The sequence below is a fragment of the Saprolegnia parasitica genome (genome assembly GCF_000151545.1).
Source record: "Saprolegnia parasitica CBS 223.65 unplaced genomic scaffold supercont2.10, whole genome shotgun sequence".
NCBI lineage: Eukaryota > Oomycota > Saprolegniomycetes > Saprolegniales > Saprolegniaceae > Saprolegnia > Saprolegnia parasitica.
The window spans coordinates 387563-408125 of NW_012156404.1; the positions used below are offsets into that span (position 1 = coordinate 387563).

The following is a 20563-nucleotide window of genomic DNA, read 5'->3' on the forward strand; positions in this document are numbered from 1 at the left end:
TAAAGTGGTGTGGCGTTTTAGGACCAAGCCACGGAATATCGTTTTTTCGCCGCCGACGACACGAAGGATGGAGACACGGCGCCGCGCCCTCGCGGTCGTGGCGATGGCCTTGGTCGCGCTGTCGACCAGCGTCCATGGCCTTGGCTCTGCTGATGGCTCTAGCAGCAGCATCTTGGACATCACGCCGCCGCCCGCGCAGCCGATCGGAACGCACGTCGTGCCGCCGAGCAACCACACAGCCGTCGACGACGTCGCCTTGCCGAGCCCCAACACAACCGAGGCGCACGCGGAGAAGGCTGGCATGGGCGACGAGCCACCGGCACCAGTGGTCGTGGATGTGGCTTCCGACGGGCCGACGACGTTACCTGGCAATGCGGAGCGACAAAAGCCCGTGGTCCCGGGCGAAGTCGATAGCACCCACACGAGTCCGACCGAGTCCACAGCGGTCCCAACGCCGATTCCATCTACCTCAAAAAACGCACTGGAGCATTCCAAGAACACGGAGCCTGCCATTCTGTCTTCCTCGTGGAGTGAAGAGAGCGCTGAGATTACGGGCGACGGGACGGCAAGCTCCGAAACAACCGCACCGTCTGCTACGTCCAGCACGACCAACGTACCTCTCCAAACAGCAACGTCTGCGCCAACGACGACGCCCGCGCCTACGACCCCGAAGGAAACAACGCTTGCACCTACTACCGACGCTCCAACGACACTTGCGCCTACGACAGAGGCTCCAACGACAGAAGCGCCGACAACACCCGCGCCTACGACGACGCAAATGGTAACAACCAATGCACCCACGACGGCGTCCAAGGCAACGAGTCGTCCGGCCCTGCGGACTGCGGCGCCTGTGGACGGCGGCGACGGTCTCGAGGAAGGCGACACGACCAAGCCCGCGGGGGTGCTCGAAGGCGATGAGAACACCGTCGTCGTCAACAACGATGCGCGCCCGAGCAGCAACAAGAACCGCGCGACCAAGCCGACGATGATGTACGCGACCATCGGCTTTTTCGGCTTTGGCGTGCTCTGCGTCTTTTTGATTCTGCGCCGGCGCCGGTCTCCGACCTCGTCATCGCCCCGCCACCACCGGCCGGCAGCGCCTACCGCAGGCACGTACGCCAAGTACGTTCAAATTCCCTGGCGCGCATCATCTCATGCTGCACTGTGTAGGCTGGCCAACCCGCACGACCCGTATGACGACGTCGATGACATGGACTGGGACGAGGAGACGTGGGACGATGACGCGGCGACGTCGACGCCCCGACGCCGGTTGTCGCCGGACGCCCACAACCCGTTCTCGCGCGGCCGACCGGACCCGAGCCCGCCCATGACGCCGCGCTCGGCGCCAGTCATGGAGACGACCATGAGTGCGCCTGTGATTCCTGTGCTCCCACCGCCCGCGCCGACGCTCGCCCAGCCCATTAACCCGTTCGCAGTGAACCACGACGTCTTTAGCGTACTTTAAACGACGACGTTGACGCCGTCTGACGTGGGGTAATAGGAGTTTGGTATGGTGCCCCAAGTGACCACGGCGACCAAGACGCCACCGACGTCGTCGTCGCCGCCAAAGTCGCAGAGCTCGCCACCCAAGCCGACGACAACACCCGCGACTAACTTATTTGCGATGGAGATGGACGACCATGTACGCCAACTGGCCGCCGATCCCATCATCCTGATCGTCTCTTTTCTATGATAGGCCGATGCGTCGGGCTGGGACGACGACGAGTGGGCCACCTAAACCATCATACAGTTGCATCGCGAGCCAAGTTATCCCCAGACCCTTTCGATCCGGTCGCATGCTAACGAATAAGCAAAGTAGATTGTGTAGCAACTTGCCACTGCAGAGTACTATGCGAGAACGTATGACCCGCCCGTGACTTGGAGTTTGTATGCTGCGTCTGGAATCTAGGCCCGGGCGAAGCAGATTCGTCAGGGCCTCCAAGGCGGAGCCAGCGGTAACAACACCCAACCGACGAAGGATGTGCGCCGGGAGCGCCGTCTTGTTGGAGTTGTTGTGCTGGACCCTGATGAGGCTGTGTTGCGAGCAAGATGTGGCGTGGGCCATGTCTAGCCGCACTAAATATGGCATTTCCGGATTGCCGTTTCTTCCAGTTTGTCGTTGAAGTTGAAGTGGCCCGGATCATGCGCAAGGCAACGACCAAGCTCGCGCCGATCTCGCACCAGCAGTTTGCGTCCCAGTCGTCTGAGGAGCTCGCCGTTTTGCGTGCGATCGTCGTGCGCGAGGGATGTCTGGACTACACCCTCGAGCTCACAACCGGCTTCGTGCCGCCGACGCCACCCGCCGACCTCCTCCAAGCGCTTTTGCAGCTGCGCCTGGCATCCATTGAGGTCGTCGAAGCCATTGCGCTCTGGCTTCGCATCCTCGTGCGTCCTTCGCTCCATCGACCGATCGCTGAATCGATGCATAGGTGCGTCCCATGCCGTTTCTGTGGCGCGGGACCAACTACTTGCTGCGCATGGTTCACGACACGGACTTCGTCGCCAAGAGCTCTCAGGTCGCGGCCGCGCTCGGCGTTGCCCTCCGGCGCCGCAATCCGTTTTGCACGGCGCCGGGCCTCGACATGAAGCACCGCGTCCGGGACGTGTCCACTGCGTCCGACCTCGTGCATGTCATCGATCCGAGTGAAACGAACGTCGCGCTGCGCCTCCACCGCGCCGAGCTGCTCGTTCTGCTCGAATCCGACGGCCACATGGTGGACAACCGGGCCACAGACGAGCGCTGGTGCCAACTCGCGAAACAAGAAGCCGAAGAAGTGAGCCGCCGACGGTTTGGGGGATTACAGCACGAGGTACCGTAGGTTGGCGACGTAGATGATGCCGTCCATTTGCATCTAGTACTCCCTTCAATGAATACCGTCGTCCAATAGAGCACGATACTGCATACGTTGGTGACCGCGTCGAGGATCTGTTGGGTCTTGAGCTGCGGGCACGCGACTGCGAGCTCTTCGAGCGTCAGGCCGGCGGACGCCGCTTCGAGCTGCTCATAGATCAGAGTGCCTAGATATATATGGTAGGATGCGAGTCCGGTGGAAAGATCGACGCACCAATTTCCTCGGCGCTGAGCTCGGCCACCGGCACGTTGCCCATTTCGAGGACGATGACGCCACCAGCCTTTTCTTCGTACTCGCTAATGTAGCTGCGAAAGTGGCTTGCAGCTACGGAAACAGTTGTGTGTCAGACGGCAGTGTTGGCGCGCACCCGTCGCAGGCGACACGCTCTCTGGAAGGAGGAGCGCCGCATCTTCCGCGGCGACGGCTTGGACGACGCTCGGGTACGTTCGCTTTGCCCGCACTTTGGAGACAAAGGCTCCGTTCAAGACAACGGTGTCGCCTGCTTTGATGATCGAATACGGCGGCTTGTTGGCGCTAACAAGCTGGTGGGAGCTATACCTACAACATGCAAGGCGCACCGTAGCTCGAGCTGGCGCAGGCCCCTTCCGAAGCGGTCGCACTCGGCCTCGCGTACGGTTAGAAAATACTCGGCAGGAGGCGCCGTCGCCGTCAGTGTGTCGCTGAGACCGTCGGGGGTGAACTTGCGCTTGATGGTCGCCTTGACGACGGTCGGGAGCGGCGTGACGCCGTCCATCGCGTCGGTTTGCGCCGGCCGGTTTGAAAAGTAGCACTGCTTGTACCTAATGCAAGCTTGATGAAGATGGCGTGGCTGGCTCGCAAGCACGTGCAGCTGGATGATTTCAAGGATCCGCAAGGTCTCCATGTTGGGGTCCTGCACCGGGTAAATGCTACATGGCCGATGAGATGCCATGCAGAGGATGCGTCGCCTTACTGGTTGCCAATGATGTATTGACATTTGAGTCGCGGGTGCATGGGCTGGAGCTCGCCGAGGCAATCGATCTACAAGGAAGGAGCTGTGTAGTGTCATCATCGCATCGTGCTATGTCGTGTACGAGGTCGCCAAGGTTGATCTTCATGGCGACGGTCACCTGGATGAGGATCGTGCCCGAGCCATCGTCTGCGAGCGCGAGCATGGTGCATGAGGAAGGCGAAGGCGACAGTGTCCATCGTACCGATCTCGACCATGTGCTGGGCGACGCCGATGACGACGCCCAAGATGCGGACGCGATTGAAGCGCTGTGGCGGCCGGCCAATCACGAATTTCTTGTCTCCATCGTCCCATCGGCAGCGGTCGGCGTTCTTGACGTCGGCGAGGAAGAGCTTGAGGTAGTGGGCCATGCTGCGCTCGCCCAACTATCAATACTATTTCACTTCAATCAGCCATCCGACGTATATACTGTTGGATACTATTTCATGTCGTACACTATATTGAATCGCGTCGGTTCTCGGAAGATCTTCCAAGATACCGAGTTGCTCGACAGCAGCATGATGAACCCGATGGACCTGCTCGACATGGAGCGCCGCAGCGGCGTCTCCAACCAGGACCTCGACGACTTTGTGCGCAAGGCTGACGCGGTGCGTGACGGCGAAGCTGCGTGCCACCTGCATCGTTCTGCGCTAGGTGGCCCGCGCCGTCGACCAGATCAAGAATGGCACGTTCGACCCCGACGAGTGCGATGTACGCATTTGACCGACTTGGCGCCACTCCACTCATGGCGCATTAGGTGCCTGGCTACCTCACGCCCGAGCAAGAGGCTGCGGAAGAGCGCGCTCGCCAAAAGCGCGAAGCGGAGCGCAGGCAGCGCGAGGTGCGTCGAGAAGAGCCTTCATCGATAGCCTCAGTATTTTGGCGATGTAGGAAGAGCGCAAGCGCAAGGAGAAAGCCGACGAACACGAGAGCTGGTGGACGCGCGCCAAGCTCCGCTTTTCGATCGAGCGCGCCGAGGACGACGGTGACGACGACGACGACGCAGCCAATGCCAAGGCCGATGCATGGGCGAACCGCGTCGTCCAAGCGTACAAGGCGCGCGACGGTACGGCAAACGCGATGTTGGCATGCCTGCAAGAGCTCCATTAGCCAACGACTACTCGGTCTGGAACGCATGGGAGCCCAAGGACCCCGTGACGATGGAAGAGAAGGCGCGCCAGGCCGCGCTGGACGAGAAAATGAAGAACGACGCGTTCGAGCGCGCGAACCCAGACTTCTGCACGCAGTTTCAGGAGGACATTGCCAAGCGTCAAAAGTCGACGCGCGAAAAGGCCAAGCTCGCCGAGAGTACGTTCTCACTCGCACCACCTCGTTGCATCTGGCATTAGAGCTCAAGATGCGCGGCAACGCGCACTACAAGCGCAAGCAATACGCCGACGCCATTACGCAGTACATGGCGGCGCTCGCCGAGGCACCCCACGACGCCGCGATCTTGACCAACGTCGCGCAGACCTACCTGCGCCTCGAGTGCCTCGACGACGCGCTCGAGTTTTGTACGCGGGCGCTGTATGTAGCTCCGACGCACATGAAGGCGCTCTCGCGCAAAGCCGCCGTGCTCCACCGCTTGCAGGACCTACCGGGCGCCGCCGCCGTCATGAAGGAAGCGACGCGGCTCCATCCGGACAATAAGGATCTCCTCGAGCAGCACTCTGCGATTGTCGGCGAGTACGACGACGTGTGCGCACGGTCGGCGCTCGACGCGTCCATGGCCGCACCGCCGACTCTCGATACGCTGCATTTGCACGCTGCGAAGGAGCTCCTTGCAAAGCTCGACGACGACAGCTCGGCCCTGGCTGCCCTCTCGCCCGTCCTTCAAGTCGATGCACAGGTGCGGCTGCTCTTTCGAACGTCGGGCGCACTGGCGTCTGTGGCGGCGGCGGCGGAAACCAATGCGACGGCACTCGACTGCCTCGTCGCCGCGACGGCCACCGACGACCGCAACAAGCGCGCCTTGTATCATGACGCCGCGTTTCGCGCCTGGTTTACTGCCGCGTTGGCGTCGTCGAGCACGCCAGCCTTGTGGCAGCTCTTGGAAGCGCTGGTCGCCGTGCCGTTCTGGAAGAATTTGGTCGTGCAAACGCCGAGCCTTCTCGCGCAACTGTTGCGCCTCTTGGCGCCGAGGAGCGATGTGGCGGCGACGGCAGCCAGCCTCCTCTTTACGGTCTCGGACCTCCACGCGTGCCGGGTGACGCTGACGACATCGCTGGTCCAGCCCGTCCTTCGACAGAGTGTGGCCTTTCTAAGGGCACCGGCTCCCGAGGCGCTCAGTGATGTGCTCGGAACGTTGCTCAACCTCTCGAACGAAAGCGTCTTTCGCGAAATCGTCGAGACCGAGCCCGACGTCCACCTCGAGGTATCTTTCTTCTGCTCGTGTCGCATGGTCGAGCCAGCCCTCATGAGTCGTCCATGCAACGCTAGATGACGCAGTGCTTGGTCGACACGCTGGCGGCGTCGGCGTCCGAGCGCGCAGCAGCTGTGCTGCTGAACCTCGCCATCAACCCGACATCGGCCATCCGCAATGACTTGCACGTGGCGGGCGCACCTCGCGTCCTCTTTGCGCTCCTGGAACGCGATGGTATGCGACTGGAATCCGCTTGACAGACTCACAGAATACCTGTAGGCGAGCGTACGCTCCAGTCGCACTGCGTGAGCCTCCTCTGCCGCCTCCACTCGCTGCCGGCGCTGCGCCACGAGCTTGCGCAGCCGACCGACCTTGCACTGCTTTGGCGCGTCCTCGAAACGTCGATGGCGGCCGTGGCACCGGATGCAATGACGTGGCACGTTCGGGCGCAAGTGCTTTGTCATTTTGCGTGGGTCATGGAGCTGCCGTCGACGCGGGCCTTTTGTCGCCGAGCCCACTGCCTCACAGCGCTCTTCCGCAGCGGCCTCCTCACTCACACAGCGCCGTTCCCACCGGCGTTTGAGCGCTGCTTGGCGAACGCGACCAAGTGTGCGATTGCACTCGTGCGCGACGGCCAGCGCGATGATGTCGACGCGATCGTGCAGAATGGCGGGCTCGAAGCGCTCGTCGAGTGTATGCGCAGCGCCAAAGACGACAAGGTCGCGCGCAAGAACGTCGCGATCCTCCTCGCATCGCTCTGCGGCCAGGACGAGGCCATCAAAGCGCGCGTCCGCGAGCTGCGTGGCATTGAAATGATGCTCGACATTTGCCGCTCGATGAAGTTGTAGGCAACGGCAACTTATCCTGTACATACATCTAGATCCATGCATGTACCATGTTGCCACGATCGTCGATGGCTGCTGGCGCCAGAGACACGGTGCGCCTCGTCGACATCGGGAGATCCATCGCATTGTATGCAAGGCTTCCTTGGACATCATTGCCGATCCTTGGTCGTATGGACGCTTCGCCAGCCCGTAGCCGGATGCCACAAGCATGCATCGCGTCGCCATGACGCGCCCATTGCATGGTTCTCCTCGCCTGCCGATGCCACGCTGGCCATGGAGCGAGCGTCCATGCGCCGCTGACCTGGGTCGTTGCGCCGCTCATATTATGCGCCTTCGACGCAGCGATGCAAAGCCATGCAGTCCGGATACGGCGGTTGCCTCGCATCCGGATGGTGCATTTCTCTGTGTTGACGTAATTTGACAATGCTCTCATAGGTGCCTTCGGTGCTAAAATACTCGTGGTATTAATTTTTGAATATGCGGCGTTTTATAGTGTGTGGGCAACCTTGCGCATGGTTTGTTGATTGCCTGCGGAAACCGATAAACCTGTCAAAGTCGATGGGTGAACAATTGGCGGCGAGGTGGCTATTCCCATTTCACCTTCGAAGTAAGATGTTGTACGAGCTCTTGACCAAGTTGCCCAAGACGCAGGCCATTGGCGTCTCGATTGCCGGCTGCTTCGCCTGCTCGTACGCCGTCTTCGGCACGCTCCGCTACTCGGGTACGACCTCGCCATGGCGATGATCCATGGCTCATGCGACCTGTAGGTGAGGACTTCGGCGGCGCTGCCCCTGGCGAGCCCAAGACGACGTCGGCGGAATGGAAGGAGGCCACCAAGGCCTACGCCGCCCACCAGAAGATGGAGCCCATCACGCACTTCCGTCAATAAATACGCGGCTAAAATGGCCTCGTTTGCAACGACGAACGACCTCAACTTAATTGCAATATATAGATTGTTTGGACGCGTGCGTCAACGACGTCGATCCAGACAGGTGAAGCGCGTCGGTTGCTACTCGTAGGCCTGCTGCACACAGAACACGCTGCCGTACTCCTTGAGCAGGTCTACAGAAACGTCGCAGGGAGCTGCCTGAAGGACTGCAGCATGAAGTCGAACTGGCACGATTAGATAGAATTAAAGGGCGTAGTGAGGTTATTGCTCGCAGGCACGAGGTGGTATTGATCGCGAGACTTACTGGAGCGGGACCGGCTACGCGCATGGACAGAGACGACATGAGGTGCACGTTCGACCATGCAACCAAGGGAGTGATTACCTGTTGTTGCGCCTCGAGCTTCTCGGCTTCTCTGCGCTCCCACTCGGCAATGGCTTCCTGGATGCGTCGCGCCTCCATTTTGGCCTCTTCGGCGACGAGGTCGGCGTCGTCCGCGACATCCAACTGGCCATAGTAGTCGGGCTCGATGCCGAGGTACATGTCTTTTCTATGCAGGAAATCAGTCGTCTTGCTACATTGCACGGCGTATCACGTACCGACTCCGCTTCTGCTTGGGTGGCTCTTTCTTCTCAAAGAGCTCGCGAACGCCCGGTAGATTCTTGGCCGCGCCAAAGTACTTGTAGCCCTTCCCGCTCTGCAGCGTCACACCGTCGGCCTCGTAGCCGTCTTCAAACTTGCCCGACGCGTAGCGCGATCCGCCGAGCTCGACGATGCGCTTCTCCCACATGTGCTTCTCGCCGATGCGCTTGTTGATGAGGTCGTTGAGATCGCGGATCACGTGCTCGCCGAGCGAGGCTAGCCCATTGTGTAAGTCGTCATCGCCTGGCATGCATTGCAAGCGTACCATTTTGGATCTCCGACACCTTGCGCGAGATGATGCGGATCACTTGGCGGCGGTAGCGCTCGGCGTCGGCGAGCGACGTGCACTCTTTCGTGTCCCAAGGGCGGCGCCTACGACAGCCCATGAGTCGCAGTCTCCTTCGCTCCGGCGACGCACCCATGAACGACCTTGGACATGTCCGTCTTCATGGACGTCCATCGGTTGAGCATCGCATTCGCCTTCTCTTCGTTACGGGCCATGGCTGTCTTCCTCCGTCGCTTGCTCGCCGCCGCTGGTGTTTTGTGGTGGCCTTCAGCGAGGCGCCAGGATCTCGTTTCGGCACACACGCCCTAAAATAAGGCGCCCTGGCGGATCCGGATACGAAACCAGGACTAAAATCCCCACCAATCATTTGGGTCGGCGCCGTCCTCGTTCATTTTCGATTTCAACAGGCGCCCCGTAGACGACGATGTATTAGGATGTGGAGAGATGATGACACCTATTCTAGCTACCTGATATCGGCGCTCGCGCCTTGATGGAGGAGCAAGTTCTACATGAGATTGCTGATCTCCACGCTCGTTTCAACCAGTATTAGCTTTACTAGATAATCGCCGTTAACCCAATTGAAGCTAAAAGTACACGCACATTTGAACCTCATCCAAATCGACTACCAAATGCATTGTTGACGTCTCGAACGACTTAGGCGACGACGGCCTCGATCATCTTCTGGAAGACACCGTTGAACGCCATCTGCTCGCCCTTGACGCACACCTTGGCGGCGCTCGAGCCGTCGAACGTCACTTCGAGGAGCGCGAGGACGTTGGTCATGGTCTTGAACGAAAAGTACCCAATCTCCTTGCCGTCGACCGCGCGCTTGGCGACGTAAAAGATGTTGCGCGGCTTGAGCGAAGCCGCGAGGCCGTCGACGGACGCCGACGCGCGGCCGAGGTTGAGCGTGAAATACGTCTCGTTGGCCTCCGGAATGCTCTTCCAGAGGTTGATAAACTCACCCTTCTCGACGAGGCCGGCTTCCGTGCAGATCGCGCTCACGTCGAGGTCGGTCGTGAAGTAAATGACGTCGTTGGAGCCCATGTTCTTGAGCGCGGCTTGGACCGCCGTGTTGGGCGCGACGGTCGCGTTCACAAACTGCGGGCTCACCGTCATCGGGATCGAGCACGACGTCGACGCGCCGGGCGCGAGCGGCGACGGAAACGTCACTTGCGGCTGCGTCGGCACGACACCAAACGTGCTCTTGTTCAATTGGATCGCGAGGCTCGGGATTGGAACCGCGCTTTGGTTCTCGACCTCCATATCGAGGTGGAACGCACCCGCCCGACGGCTGTAGCACCCACGGAGCACGAGGCCCTTGCCCGACTGCGCGTTCGTGAATGGCAGCATCTTCTTGGCTGGCGGCGCCGCCGACGACGGCGTCGGGCTGCCAAAGATGTCGAGCGGCGCGGCAGGCGGCGCGGCAGCCGGGGCATGACCACCGACGGAGAGCCCGCCCATGTCGAGAAGGTCGACGGGACCACCGGACGACGCACCACCATCGGACGTCTCGGCGCCATCGTCGTAGCGCTCGTCGCCTTCCGTGTCGCGCTCCTCTTCGTTTTGCTTTTGGATGTCGGCAATGTTGGTGCGCACAACAAACGTGTTGGGGAGCTTGTGGTACACACTCGCGAGCGTCGAGATCTTGCCAATGAGCTCGTCCAAGATCGACGGCTCGAGCGTGAACGTGTCGTCGCTGATCACGGGCTTCTCCGAGAGCACAACAGCCTTGGCGGCCTCGGGGTTGGCCGAGAGGAGGCGCCAGTACACGTACCCACGGTCGCGCAGATCCGGGTTGTCGCTCTCCTCCGTCGCCTTCTTGAGAACGGCTTGGACCATGGCCTGCGTCTCGTTCGGGCGCTTCAAGAAGAGCTTCACCGTGGACGTGAGGAGCTGGAGCTGGACCTGCGCCGTCTCGTCCTCGAACGAGTCGAGGAAGGACTGCAAGAGTTCGTCGGCGTTGTCAATGCGCTCGGCGTACTCGCCAATGATCCAGATCATCGAGGCCTTCGCCTCGGGCTCATCGAGCGTGTCGAGGTTCTCGCACAACGTCGCAATGATGCTTTCGTACTGGTTCGGGTACTTGCGGAAGATGTCCTTGATGACGACGATCGCTTCTTGCACAATGTAGTTGACCTTGGTCTGGATGAGTTCGAGGAGCACTTGGATGCACTTTTCGGCCGCGTTGTTGAGCTTGATAGCACAGCGCCCGATCGCACGCACGCTCCGGCGCACGAAGTCCACGTCGACCTCGGTCGCATACTCCTTGAACTCGAGAAGCACCTGCTCAATGTTGCGGTCCGAGACGAGGCGGATGATGATCTCGAGCTTCTCCATCTGTGCAGAAACGACGTATGAGCACGTGGCTCTTCTCGTCGGCAGCGAGTACCTTGACGTAAATCGGGTCGTTGTACTTGCAGAAGAAGACCTTGATCTCGTTCGACAAGATCGTCGGCCGCTTCTGCACGATGAGGTTGATGTTGCGCAGCGCGACGTATTGGATCTCGGGCTCGGTCGAGAGCAACGTAACGAGCGGCGGCGCCATCTTGCGCGAGAGCGCGCGCTCCGTGTCTGCGTTCGACACCTTCTCCAAGAACCTGCATAAAAGGTGAGACACTTACACAGGAGGAAGGATGAAAGCTCGTACTTCATGATGACCTTGACGGCCGAGAGCACGACGGCCGAGTTGGCATGCTGGAGGCGCGGCGTGACGCGCTCAATGATGCCTTCGGCTTCACGCGAGTCGGTCGGCACGTAGTTGGCCAGTGCGTCCAGAACAAACACTTGGCCCATTCGTTGCACTCGTTGAGCGCCGCCAGGAGCTTCTGGAGCACCGACTTGGTGATCTACGCAGCGCGATATGAGAATACACCATTTACATTGCAGGTGCGAACCTTGAACTGGTGGGCGCCGCCGTTCTCCGAGATTTCAGACAAGGCCGCGACAGCGTTGGCGACGACCTGCATGGCACGCGTGAGCTTCGGGGCTGAGGAAGCGATGCGTACCGTCGGGTTCGAATCAGAGATGAGCTCACGCAGCATGTCCAGAAAGCCCTGCTCGTCGACGAGTTCCGGGTTGATATCGTAGAGCTTGGCGACGCAGATCGCGGCCGTCTTGCGCACGTACGGGTCCTACGCGCCAAGTGCATCGGTCTATGCAGCCTTATCGCGTGCGCGTACCTCGTCGGTCAAACACTTGCGCAGCGGTTCGCATAAATATTCCGTGATGCGGTCGACGCGGATGCAGCCCATGGTCCGCACCGAGAGCGCGCGCAGGAGCGGGTTCGGGTCGTTCGCATCCTACGCTCGCCGTCTTAGCTTCACGTGCTATCCCAAGCGGTCACGTACTTTGACAAAGGTGTTGACGGCGAGGATCGTCAAGTCCGGGTTGCTCTTGGCGTAGTTGATCAGGTAGAGGTACACGAGCTTCTTCAACTGCGTGTCGGCCGTCTGGATGCAGTTGACGACGTCCGTGAAGAGCATCGAGACGTCCTTCCCGACGGTCATGTTGGCGATGACCTTCTTCACCGCGTCCTTCTTCTTGTCGCGGCTCTGGTCCGCGAGCTCCGTGCGCAGCTCATGGGTCTCGCCTACGTCCACGTGGCTCCATCTCGTCCACGCAGCCATGCTCATGCGTACCCTTCTTGCTCGTCGTGAAGAACTTGGAGTCGTTGCCTTCCCCGCGGATCTTCTTGGCCAGCTCCGCCATGCCCGCCGGCATGTTGGTGTTGGCAGCGATGTTCTTCATCGTGGCGGCGAACGACATGCTGCGTCGTCCGTCTCTCTTTGCAAAAGTCAATCTGCCCCATACAAATGGAAGCACTAAACAGCCGTGTAACGGACCGCCGCTGATTGGATGAAATTCAACCCACATCGAGCTGTGATTGGGCCAAAAGAGTGCGATCTTTGCGTCGTTTCAACTTCGGCTTCGAGATTCCTCGCTTCTCACCAAGCTGCGGACTTTGAGAAGAGATGGCGACGGACAAGGCTCATGGAGGGGTCCCGTAAGTACAGCCTCATGGACGCCCCATGGGTCAAGGAGGCGAAGCGATGCAGCATGCACGGAGCAGCGAGTACGATGGAACACGGAGATGACATTGATCGTTCAGGCTGAGGGTCATGTGGGCGGCGCCGAGGCAACAAAGGCGGCGTCGAGGTCTTGGCATGTGGCGGTAAGCGAAGCCAGCGCTTGCTGGCGAAATACGAAGCGGGCAGCAAGGTCGGCGAGGGCTTGGTTCTCAAACAAGCTCTTCTCCATGCATTCGTAGTGGCACTCCTAAGGCTCATTCAACAGGCGTCTTCTCATCGCCGGCGAAGCACGAGTACCTTGCAGACAATCTTGCTTTCTCGGTTGCCGCGGACGACACAGCGCCGACAGAACGTGTGGCCACAGCCCACGAGCGTCATGGGCTGCGCGAGCACTTGCATACACAAGAGACAGGTAAATGTGCTCTACAGCACATGTGTACATGAAGCGCGCAAGACACGGCAGCGAGCGTAGTACCTCGGACGACGCCTCGGCCTCGACGATCTTTTGCACCGTCGCGCGCAGCTCGTCGTGGGCGCGGCGAAGGAGGGTCGCGGCCGCGGGGTCCGTGGTCCTCGCCTGCAACTCGTCAAACGCGATGCGCAGGGCAGTGACGTCGGCGCGCGCCTTGGCCAAGTCGGCGACGGCCGCGTCTTTGGCGCAAAGGAGGTCCGTTTGCTTGGCGAGCAACGCGTGCATTTGTGACTGCAGCAATGCGATCTGGTTGTTCTCACCCGCCTTGAGGCGCAGCACGAGCGCCGAGTTCTCGTCCTGCAGCTCGCCAACACGGGCTGCGAGCTGCGCCTTCTCTTCCGAGAGGATCGAGAGCGCTTCGTCTTTCCCATTGCGCGCCATTTGGAGCGCTGCCACGGTCGCGTTCGCCGACGCGGGTGCGTCGTGGAGACGGTGCAGGAGACTCGACTCGTCTCGCGGCGCTTGGTGCGCTTCGAGGTGCGCGACTTGCTTGACGAGCGCTTCGATCTGCGCTGTCATGCCCGCCATGGCCACCTTGTACTGGTCGACAAGCGCCTGCTTCTTGGCCGACACGTCGCGCTCGAGGAGCAAGTCTGTCTCGAGCGTACCCACCGTGCTTGCAAGCTCGAGGCACTTGGCGTCCAGCGCGTTCCGCTCCTGGCGCATCTCGGACGACCGCTCGTGCGCAAGCTCATCGCCAAGTCGAGCTTTTGCCTACGTACGTAGTATGTGCATGGGATCAAGTCGCACGGCCACGTTGGTCTACCCGCGCGAGCTCCAAGTTCGTCTCCATGAGGGTCTTCACCTGGGCTTCCAAGATGGCATGGACGCTCTCTAGGTGCAGGAGCTTGGCATGCGTCACTGCGTGGTCGTCCGAGATTGCGGCCACCGTCGTCGTTAGCTCTGCAATTCTATCGGTGTGCAGCGCCTTCTCGTTTGTGAGCGCGGCAATTTCGTCGTGGAGGCCTTGGTGCCCTCTTCGGTCGCGCAGCGCCTTGGCGTTGGCGTCGTCGTGGGCGCGGACGACCTCGAGCCGCAGCTGGTCGTTCTCCAGCGCTAATTTCTAGCCATTCGGTAAACGTCTCTGCGCAAACTGTGAATGCTACTTTGGATGTTGCTTCAAACTGCAGGAGCGTTTGATTCTGCTCTCGGAGCTCATGCGTCTGCGCTCGCAGCGCGAGAACTTCGTTGGCTGCCCGCTCGAGATCCAAGCGGGTACTCTCGAGCGTCATTGACGTGTGCTGTCGACCTCCCTCGGCTTTCTGTAGCTGCTTGATGAGCTGGCGATTCGTCTCGACAAGGCTCTGGTGCTGGTTCTCGAGAGCGCGCAGCTAAGGATGTATTGACGTGCTCGCGTGGGAGATCTGCGACCCTACCTTGGCGTCGAGTTCGATTGACGCGTCAAAGGATTTGAGGTGCGACACGCGCGGTGTACTGGGCGTCGCTATGCTCGTGCGAGCTCTCTCTCGATTGCTCTCGCGCGAGGCTGCGCGCTGGTTTCTTGGGCTTGCATCGTCTGGAGCTCGCCTAGAGTGCGCTCCGTCCTCATCGTTCCGACGCTGCGCACCTTTGAGTGCTTCAATATCGACTTTGGCCTTCTCCAGCTCTTGTCGCGCGTGAATGGCATCGTTGCGCTCTTCTACAGCGCGAATGAGCGAAGCTGTTACGGTAGGTATGACAACTCGTGTTGATGGACGTGAGTGCAGCGAGGTTGCGATGCACGCCGAGCACGACATCACGCGGCATGTCATTGCGGCCCTTGGCATTCTGCCGCCGCATGGCGAGGAATTTGGTCTTATTAAGACCACCGGCCTCGTCTTGCTGTTTGCGCGGAAAGGCCGCTTCGTCCGGCCGCCTGGAGAATGGCTGCAGCAGGGCCTAGCTCGCCGCCATATGAGCACCGCCTCCAATACCTCAGTACCTCGGCCGTCGACCGCAGCTTGGCGCTGGGCACGACGCTTGTGAAGGCTGCGTCGTCGCGCTCGGGCGTCTCGCCGCGGCTGTCCCGGCGCCCAACCGGCCGCGTTGGGACGAACGACATCGGCGGTTTCAATCTAACATCATTTGGCGGTGTTATAACAATTTGTATGGTGCGTTTTGATTGGCTTTGCCCACGCAAAAGCACACCCATTGGTCCAAGGCGCGTTAGAAGGTCTTTGTGCGACAGATCGCACCCAGGTACGAGACGCTATTTAGTGTGCATGAGACGACACTTCGCACAGGAAGTACATGCGTCAGCTATGCCTCCACGGCGAGCACGCAAGATAGATAACCTACTGGCTGCATTGGTATACCAGGCCCGCGCTCAAGCCAATAGGTCGCGCTCGCCGATGCTTGGCTTAAACACTATTTCAGAGAGATTGCGTCATCGACCTCTAAATCGCACTTAACAAGATGCTTGCGTTTCTGTCGAATCTCGCAGTATAACTGGCAAATCGGAATCTTCACCATGAGCCGCTTCCGTGCAGTGGGCAAGGTCGCAGTCGATCGACGCCTCTTCTCGCACAAGGCGCTAAAGCTGCCCGAGTACCCCGTGGACACGACGTACCTCGTCGCGCACTACACGGCGCCGGCGCTCGCAGCGGGCTTTAGCGACAGGTGCCACTGCCAGCCGCACGCCATCGTCCGTCACTGACCACGCGACGACACTAGGGAGCAAACGCTGCGCCGCTGTGCCAAGCTGCTCGAAGAAGGCAAAATCGACGAGCTCGGGCTGCTGCTACAGCCATTCCGTGGCGCCGGTACGATGTAGGGCCCGACACTGCGCTGACATTTCGGATTGCATAGCATTGGTGAAAGACAAGCCGCCAACGACAGATCTGCTGGACGCTTTTTCGGGGCGGCACCTGGATCGCATCCGCAAACGCTTGAACCGGCTCCCGCGCCAAATCGCCAAGGCGTCGGCGAAGCGTGCGGCGGTTGTGATACCGCTCTGCACGATGGCGAGCGACGGCAGTCCGCACGTCATTTTCACGCTGCGGTCGTCCGAGATGCGCTTCCATCGCGGCGAAGTGTGCTTTCCAGGTGGCATGGTCGAGAACATTGACAACTGCATCGAAGACACGTGCTTGCGCGAGATGGAGGAAGAAGTCGGCGTCCGCGCCGCGCAGGTCGCTCTCAAAGATCGATCGACGTGCGCTCATGCAGCAGGATAGGTCAACGTGCTCGGTGTGTTGCGCTGCGACTGGTCGAACGTGGCATCGATTACGGGCGTGGCCGTGACGCCCGTGGTCGGCCACATTGCCGACTTCAACGCCGACCTACTGCGTATCAACGCGAGCGAGGTCGAGAGCCTCTTCACGGTGCCCCTCTCGCTGCTCGTCGAGGACAAGTACTGGATCCGACCCAAAAACGCCACGCCCGTCTTCACGGCTGGTCCGCACGTCATCTGGGGCCTCACGGCGTACATCCTCGACATATGCGTCCGCGAAGTGCTCCTCATCGACCAGCCGCTCAAGGAAATCAGCACGCCCGAGCCCGAGTCGCATTTTGTCTAACCACGTCATATACCCCCGCTACACACCTATGTGCGTTGCGACCAGTGGTGGATCGCTCCCGCATCGCACACTGCAGAGATCTCATGGTTGCTGCCGCACAGCGAAGATGTCATGGCCGCGAGTCGAGGTCGCATGCCCCTCGCTGGAGCACAGGTCGATGCGATCTTTCGTCTTCGGAAGAGTTCAGACCTGCCGGATATGAGAGCGTATCTGGCCGGACCGGTGAATCCAAAATTCCTCACTACGCGACTTGCAGCAATGGCGGCTTCGCTGTACGTGCCACCGTTCGAGCGCAACCAGCGCGAGGCCATGGCGACGACGCGCATGCACGAGAGCCTCGCGGAGCGCTGCGACTTGAGTCTGAGGTGACTGAGTACCGCTACCGCCTCCCGCGGGCAACGTCCAAGGGACACACATCGCGCGTGCCAGGGCTCATCTCGCTTCTCTTCCAGCGCGAGCGACGCGGTCATTTGAGCACGCCGGAGCGCCTCGCAACGAACGAGTCGTTTTTGCCGTTTGGCATCAACAGCCAATTCCACGAGGTCGACGAGCTCGGCGAGCGGCTCTACTGCGGCGAGTTTAGCGCCGACGGGCGGCAATTCCTCATTGCGGGCCAGAGCGAAGAGATCCATGTGTACGACAGTGCGACGTGGAAGCGCACGATGTCGCTGCCGGCGCGGAACCTGCGCTGGACGGTCACGGACGCGCATTTCACGCCCAGCGCCGACAGCATCGTGTACTCGTCCATCACGAGCTCGGTGCGCATGGTGTCGCCAACGAGCGAGACGACGTTCCGCTTGAGTCCATCGCGACAGGCGACTCCATCGATGCGCTATCTGCGGGACTTCGGCGTCTGGTGTCTCGGGCTCAATTCGTCCGGCACCGAGCTCCTCGCCGGCACGTCCAGCAACAGCGTCGTGCTCCACGACATGACGACCAACAAGACTCTGTGTCATCTCGTCGGGCACACGAACGATGTGAACGCAATTACGTTTCTCGACGACTACTCGAACGTCTTTCTCAGCGGGTCGGACGACCAGCTCATCAAGCTCTGGGACCGGCGCATGATGTCCGAGTCGAACGCGACGCCGCAAGGCGTCTTTCCAGGTACAGAGATTGATGCGATCCTACAGGATGACCCATGGAAGGCAATGCGTAGGCCACACGGACGGCATTACGCACTTGAGCGCGCGCAACGACGGCTACTACTTTATCTCGAACGCTAAGGACCAGAGCTGCAAGCTCTGGGACTTGCGCAAGTGTCTTCCGAACGACAAGGTGCAGGTTCTGCCGCGCCGGTACGAGTGGGACTACCGCTTCGAGATGTACCCGGGGTACGAAGACGACGCGGCCGAGACGCCGCACCCGCAAGACCAGTCGGTCATGACGTACCGCGGGCACATGGTGCAGCAGACGCTCATCCGGTGCTACTTTTCGCCGCTGCACTCGACCGCCCAGCGCTTCATCTACTCGGGCTCGGCCGACGGCGACGTGTACATTTACGACGTGCTCACGGGCGCGATCGTCGAGCAGCTCGAGCGCGATCAGTCGCCACGCGACCGCCGCCGAGGCCCGCCCGGCGTCACGCGCGACGTGCGATGGTAGGATCCATGCGCTTCTTCCGACGCACTCTCACGCGCGTAGGCACCCCCATCTGCCGATGCTCGTGTCGCCCGACTTTGACGGCAAGCTCTGCGTGTGGCAGAAGGACTTGCCCGCCCACTAGGTCAGACGACATGCACAAACGACGATGAAGAGCACAGGGACGGAGGCTAGAGAAGGTCCATGTTATCATCATCTGACTCGTCCGATAAGAACCATTCGCTGTGGGAGAGATTGCCGGCGGGGCGCGGTCGTCCTGGTGCGGGTACGATGATCGGAGACGCAGGGTCGTCGCTCTCCATGTCGACGTCAGTCATAAAGTCACTGTCCTCGATCTCACTTTCTTCGGGAATCGTAAAGGGCGGGAACATGTAGCTTCGCATTGGATTGAGCTTGGGCTTGGGGTTGTACAGGACGAGTGCGCCAAGGGCGGGGTCCCGCGGCGGCGCGGCTCGTCGCTGCCTACACATATCCGGTGAGCAGCCAGCCTCGTAGCAAGACAAGGAGCGTACAGGTAAGACGTGTAGAGGTCGAGGTGGACGCGTTGCGGGTGTAGGAACTGGCGCGGGCCCGTGGCTGCGACGTACGCAGCGGGGCTCGGCGGCCTCGCCTTGGCGTCGGCCTTGGTCGCGGGTGAGGACGACGATGTTCCCGATGAGATGCACATGTTCTCGAGGAACTCGACGAGGCTCTTCTTATGGGCTGGCATCTGCAGGTACGTCTCCTCGTCGTCGGCTTCGCGCCGGCGCCGGACTCCGCGACGCATCATAGCAGCAGGCAGTTTGCAGACTGGCCCGATGATGCGATTCAAACACATGCGTGCTCGAATGTGTTTAAAACACCCCACGTGGAACTCTCTGGAAGCAAGCGATCTTTTCTCGACGACCTGCGGCGTTAGTACGTGCCCCGAATCGGATCGTCGTCATTTGGCTCGGTCGTTAGGAGCAAATGCTCCGAGCGCACGGGCTTCCATGCTGTAGCCCAAGGACCTGCGCGTCGTCGTCATACGTGGCACGCCCAGGCGACAGTATGCACAACAAGAAATTGAGAATTTTGTTACCGGTAGTAGGTCGGGCAGTCTCTCTTTCGGATTGTGACGGTGGGGATGAAGACCCAAAACGTCTGCAGGAGCTACGTTGGTCCAGCTCACTCTTCGTGCCTGTCCTCCGTTGCATTTCAATGCAGTCGCTAGTCGTAAGCAGTTTGTGAAGCGCCGTATCTTGGGCGCAATCCCGCTGTATGTCGCAGCCCTTCTTCGTTTAGACTCTCAGAGCGTCGGCAGCATCTCGGTTGGGTGACCTCGGGCAGGCGGTTGCCGAGGCTGCATTTGAGTTCTGGTAGGAACCTCCTGGTGACACCAGCGTCTATATGTGCAGTATCTGATTGAACAAATAAAACCGCATCTACGTTCTCATTGGCCAAGTGCAGAAAAAGGCCCGCATTGATGCAAGATGTCGTTGAACCGAAATGACGCGACGCACGTACGTCCGCCCAAAGATGCAAAGCGGCGCGGCTTGAGAAGGATCAAGGGTACATAAATTTAACTTGAATTGATGTACCCTTGGAAGGATTGACGCGCCCATGCCGCCGCCCGCCGACGAGGATGAAGCAGCCAAGACAGCGCGCCTCGAGAAAGAGCAACTGGTTCGCGCCGCTGGGCTCAAGGGCACGAATGCCGTACTCGAAGAGGACGAGTGGCTCGGTAAGGCCATTCTCCTCAAGGACTGCGACATTGAGCAGCTCCTGGGCCACAACCTTAAAAGCTGCAAGACGCTCATATCTGTCGCTCCTCCTTTATATATATGAACGTGTTCCGCGTTATCTTCCTTAAAAAGAGTTCGCATACGTAGTGCTACGCCTGAATGCGTGGGAGTCAGTACCAGCACTTGGTCGTTGGGAGTGAGCTGCGCACGGAGAGATCCATCCCGTGGTGGACCCCACTCGCCGAGGATAGCTCGCGCGAGGTCGTACGCAGGCTCCTGTACTCGGACCACCCGACAGAGGAGTGCAAGCCGTCGGGTGTGTTTCAAACGAAACCGTCCGAGCCCGTATCCGAATAAATCCGGATACCGACCGAGCGCATAGAACCGACGCCGCAC

At 60.3% G+C, this 20563-nt stretch overlaps 12 protein-coding genes across 12 annotated transcripts; 7 read left to right on the plus strand and 5 right to left on the minus strand.

Moving 5' to 3' along the window:
* The first annotated feature begins 13 nt into the window (after positions 1–13).
* On the plus strand, positions 14–1837 carry SPRG_03951 (hypothetical protein). The gene is made up of 4 exons (XM_012342543.1): positions 14–1122; positions 1171–1456; positions 1502–1642; positions 1697–1837. Exons 1-4 carry the CDS (start codon positions 68–70, stop codon positions 1736–1738), a joined length of 1524 nt encoding a protein of 507 aa, XP_012197933.1. The 5' UTR covers positions 14–67; the 3' UTR covers positions 1739–1837.
* Positions 1838–2101: 264 nt separating this feature from the next.
* SPRG_03952 (hypothetical protein) lies at positions 2102–2906 on the plus strand. The gene is made up of 2 exons (XM_012342544.1): positions 2102–2385; positions 2430–2906. Exons 1-2 carry the CDS (start codon positions 2143–2145, stop codon positions 2817–2819), a joined length of 633 nt encoding a protein of 210 aa, XP_012197934.1. The 5' UTR covers positions 2102–2142; the 3' UTR covers positions 2820–2906.
* On the minus strand, positions 2853–4081 carry SPRG_03953 (hypothetical protein; the record flags this gene model as incomplete). Its single annotated transcript, XM_012342545.1, has 9 exons — positions 4046–4081; positions 3926–3990; positions 3805–3872; positions 3701–3760; positions 3431–3652; positions 3220–3386; positions 3066–3176; positions 2952–3018; positions 2853–2862 (listed from the first exon to the last, which is right to left on the minus strand). The coding sequence occupies exons 1-9, from the start codon at positions 4056–4058 to the stop codon at positions 2853–2855; spliced, it is 783 nt and encodes a 260-aa protein (XP_012197935.1). The 5' UTR covers positions 4059–4081.
* Positions 4082–4338: 257 nt separating this feature from the next.
* On the plus strand, positions 4339–7091 carry SPRG_03954 (hypothetical protein). Its single transcript, XM_012342546.1, has 8 exons — positions 4339–4448; positions 4495–4551; positions 4598–4681; positions 4732–4906; positions 4951–5148; positions 5190–6214; positions 6280–6436; positions 6482–7091. The coding sequence occupies exons 1-8, from the start codon at positions 4359–4361 to the stop codon at positions 7048–7050; spliced, it is 2355 nt and encodes a 784-aa protein (XP_012197936.1). The 5' UTR covers positions 4339–4358; the 3' UTR covers positions 7051–7091.
* Positions 7092–7634: 543 nt separating this feature from the next.
* Positions 7635–8213, plus strand: SPRG_03955 (hypothetical protein). The gene is made up of 2 exons (XM_012342547.1): positions 7635–7768; positions 7815–8213. Exons 1-2 carry the CDS (start codon positions 7660–7662, stop codon positions 7934–7936), a joined length of 231 nt encoding a protein of 76 aa, XP_012197937.1. The 5' UTR covers positions 7635–7659; the 3' UTR covers positions 7937–8213.
* SPRG_03956 (hypothetical protein) lies at positions 8126–9158 on the minus strand. Its single transcript, XM_012342548.1, has 5 exons — positions 8995–9158; positions 8842–8948; positions 8534–8792; positions 8319–8484; positions 8126–8254 (listed from the first exon to the last, which is right to left on the minus strand). The coding sequence occupies exons 1-5, from the start codon at positions 9075–9077 to the stop codon at positions 8237–8239; spliced, it is 633 nt and encodes a 210-aa protein (XP_012197938.1). The 5' UTR covers positions 9078–9158; the 3' UTR covers positions 8126–8236.
* Positions 9159–9516: 358 nt separating this feature from the next.
* SPRG_03957 (hypothetical protein) lies at positions 9517–12630 on the minus strand (the record flags this gene model as incomplete). Its single annotated transcript, XM_012342549.1, has 9 exons — positions 9517–11202; positions 11255–11462; positions 11513–11597; positions 11648–11711; positions 11760–11825; positions 11871–11996; positions 12045–12164; positions 12213–12454; positions 12504–12630. 9 exons carry the CDS (start codon positions 12628–12630, stop codon positions 9517–9519), a joined length of 2724 nt encoding a protein of 907 aa, XP_012197939.1.
* A 270-nt stretch (positions 12631–12900) lies between these two features.
* Positions 12901–15126, minus strand: SPRG_03958 (hypothetical protein). The gene is made up of 8 exons (XM_012342550.1): positions 15048–15126; positions 14933–15004; positions 14742–14892; positions 14472–14696; positions 14132–14428; positions 13369–14079; positions 13191–13316; positions 12901–13140 (listed from the first exon to the last, which is right to left on the minus strand). The coding sequence occupies exons 4-8, from the start codon at positions 14595–14597 to the stop codon at positions 12982–12984; spliced, it is 1419 nt and encodes a 472-aa protein (XP_012197940.1). The 5' UTR covers positions 14598–14696; positions 14742–14892; positions 14933–15004; positions 15048–15126; the 3' UTR covers positions 12901–12981.
* A 674-nt stretch (positions 15127–15800) lies between these two features.
* On the plus strand, positions 15801–16891 carry SPRG_03959 (hypothetical protein). The gene is made up of 4 exons (XM_012342551.1): positions 15801–15963; positions 16018–16106; positions 16153–16475; positions 16521–16891. Exons 1-4 carry the CDS (start codon positions 15815–15817, stop codon positions 16860–16862), a joined length of 903 nt encoding a protein of 300 aa, XP_012197941.1. The 5' UTR covers positions 15801–15814; the 3' UTR covers positions 16863–16891.
* Positions 16892–17064: 173 nt separating this feature from the next.
* Positions 17065–18803, plus strand: SPRG_03960 (hypothetical protein). The gene is made up of 3 exons (XM_012342552.1): positions 17065–17969; positions 18022–18463; positions 18507–18803. Exons 1-3 carry the CDS (start codon positions 17525–17527, stop codon positions 18586–18588), a joined length of 969 nt encoding a protein of 322 aa, XP_012197942.1. The 5' UTR covers positions 17065–17524; the 3' UTR covers positions 18589–18803.
* On the minus strand, positions 18635–19250 carry SPRG_03961 (hypothetical protein; the record flags this gene model as incomplete). The annotated part of the gene is made up of 2 exons (XM_012342553.1): positions 18977–19250; positions 18635–18926 (listed from the first exon to the last, which is right to left on the minus strand). Exons 1-2 carry the CDS (start codon positions 19231–19233, stop codon positions 18635–18637), a joined length of 549 nt encoding a protein of 182 aa, XP_012197943.1. The 5' UTR covers positions 19234–19250.
* Positions 19251–20045: 795 nt separating this feature from the next.
* Positions 20046–20326, plus strand: SPRG_03962 (hypothetical protein; the record flags this gene model as incomplete). The annotated part of the gene is made up of 2 exons (XM_012342554.1): positions 20046–20246; positions 20315–20326. 2 exons carry the CDS (start codon positions 20046–20048, stop codon positions 20324–20326), a joined length of 213 nt encoding a protein of 70 aa, XP_012197944.1.
* Between the last annotated feature and the right edge of the window lie 237 nt (positions 20327–20563).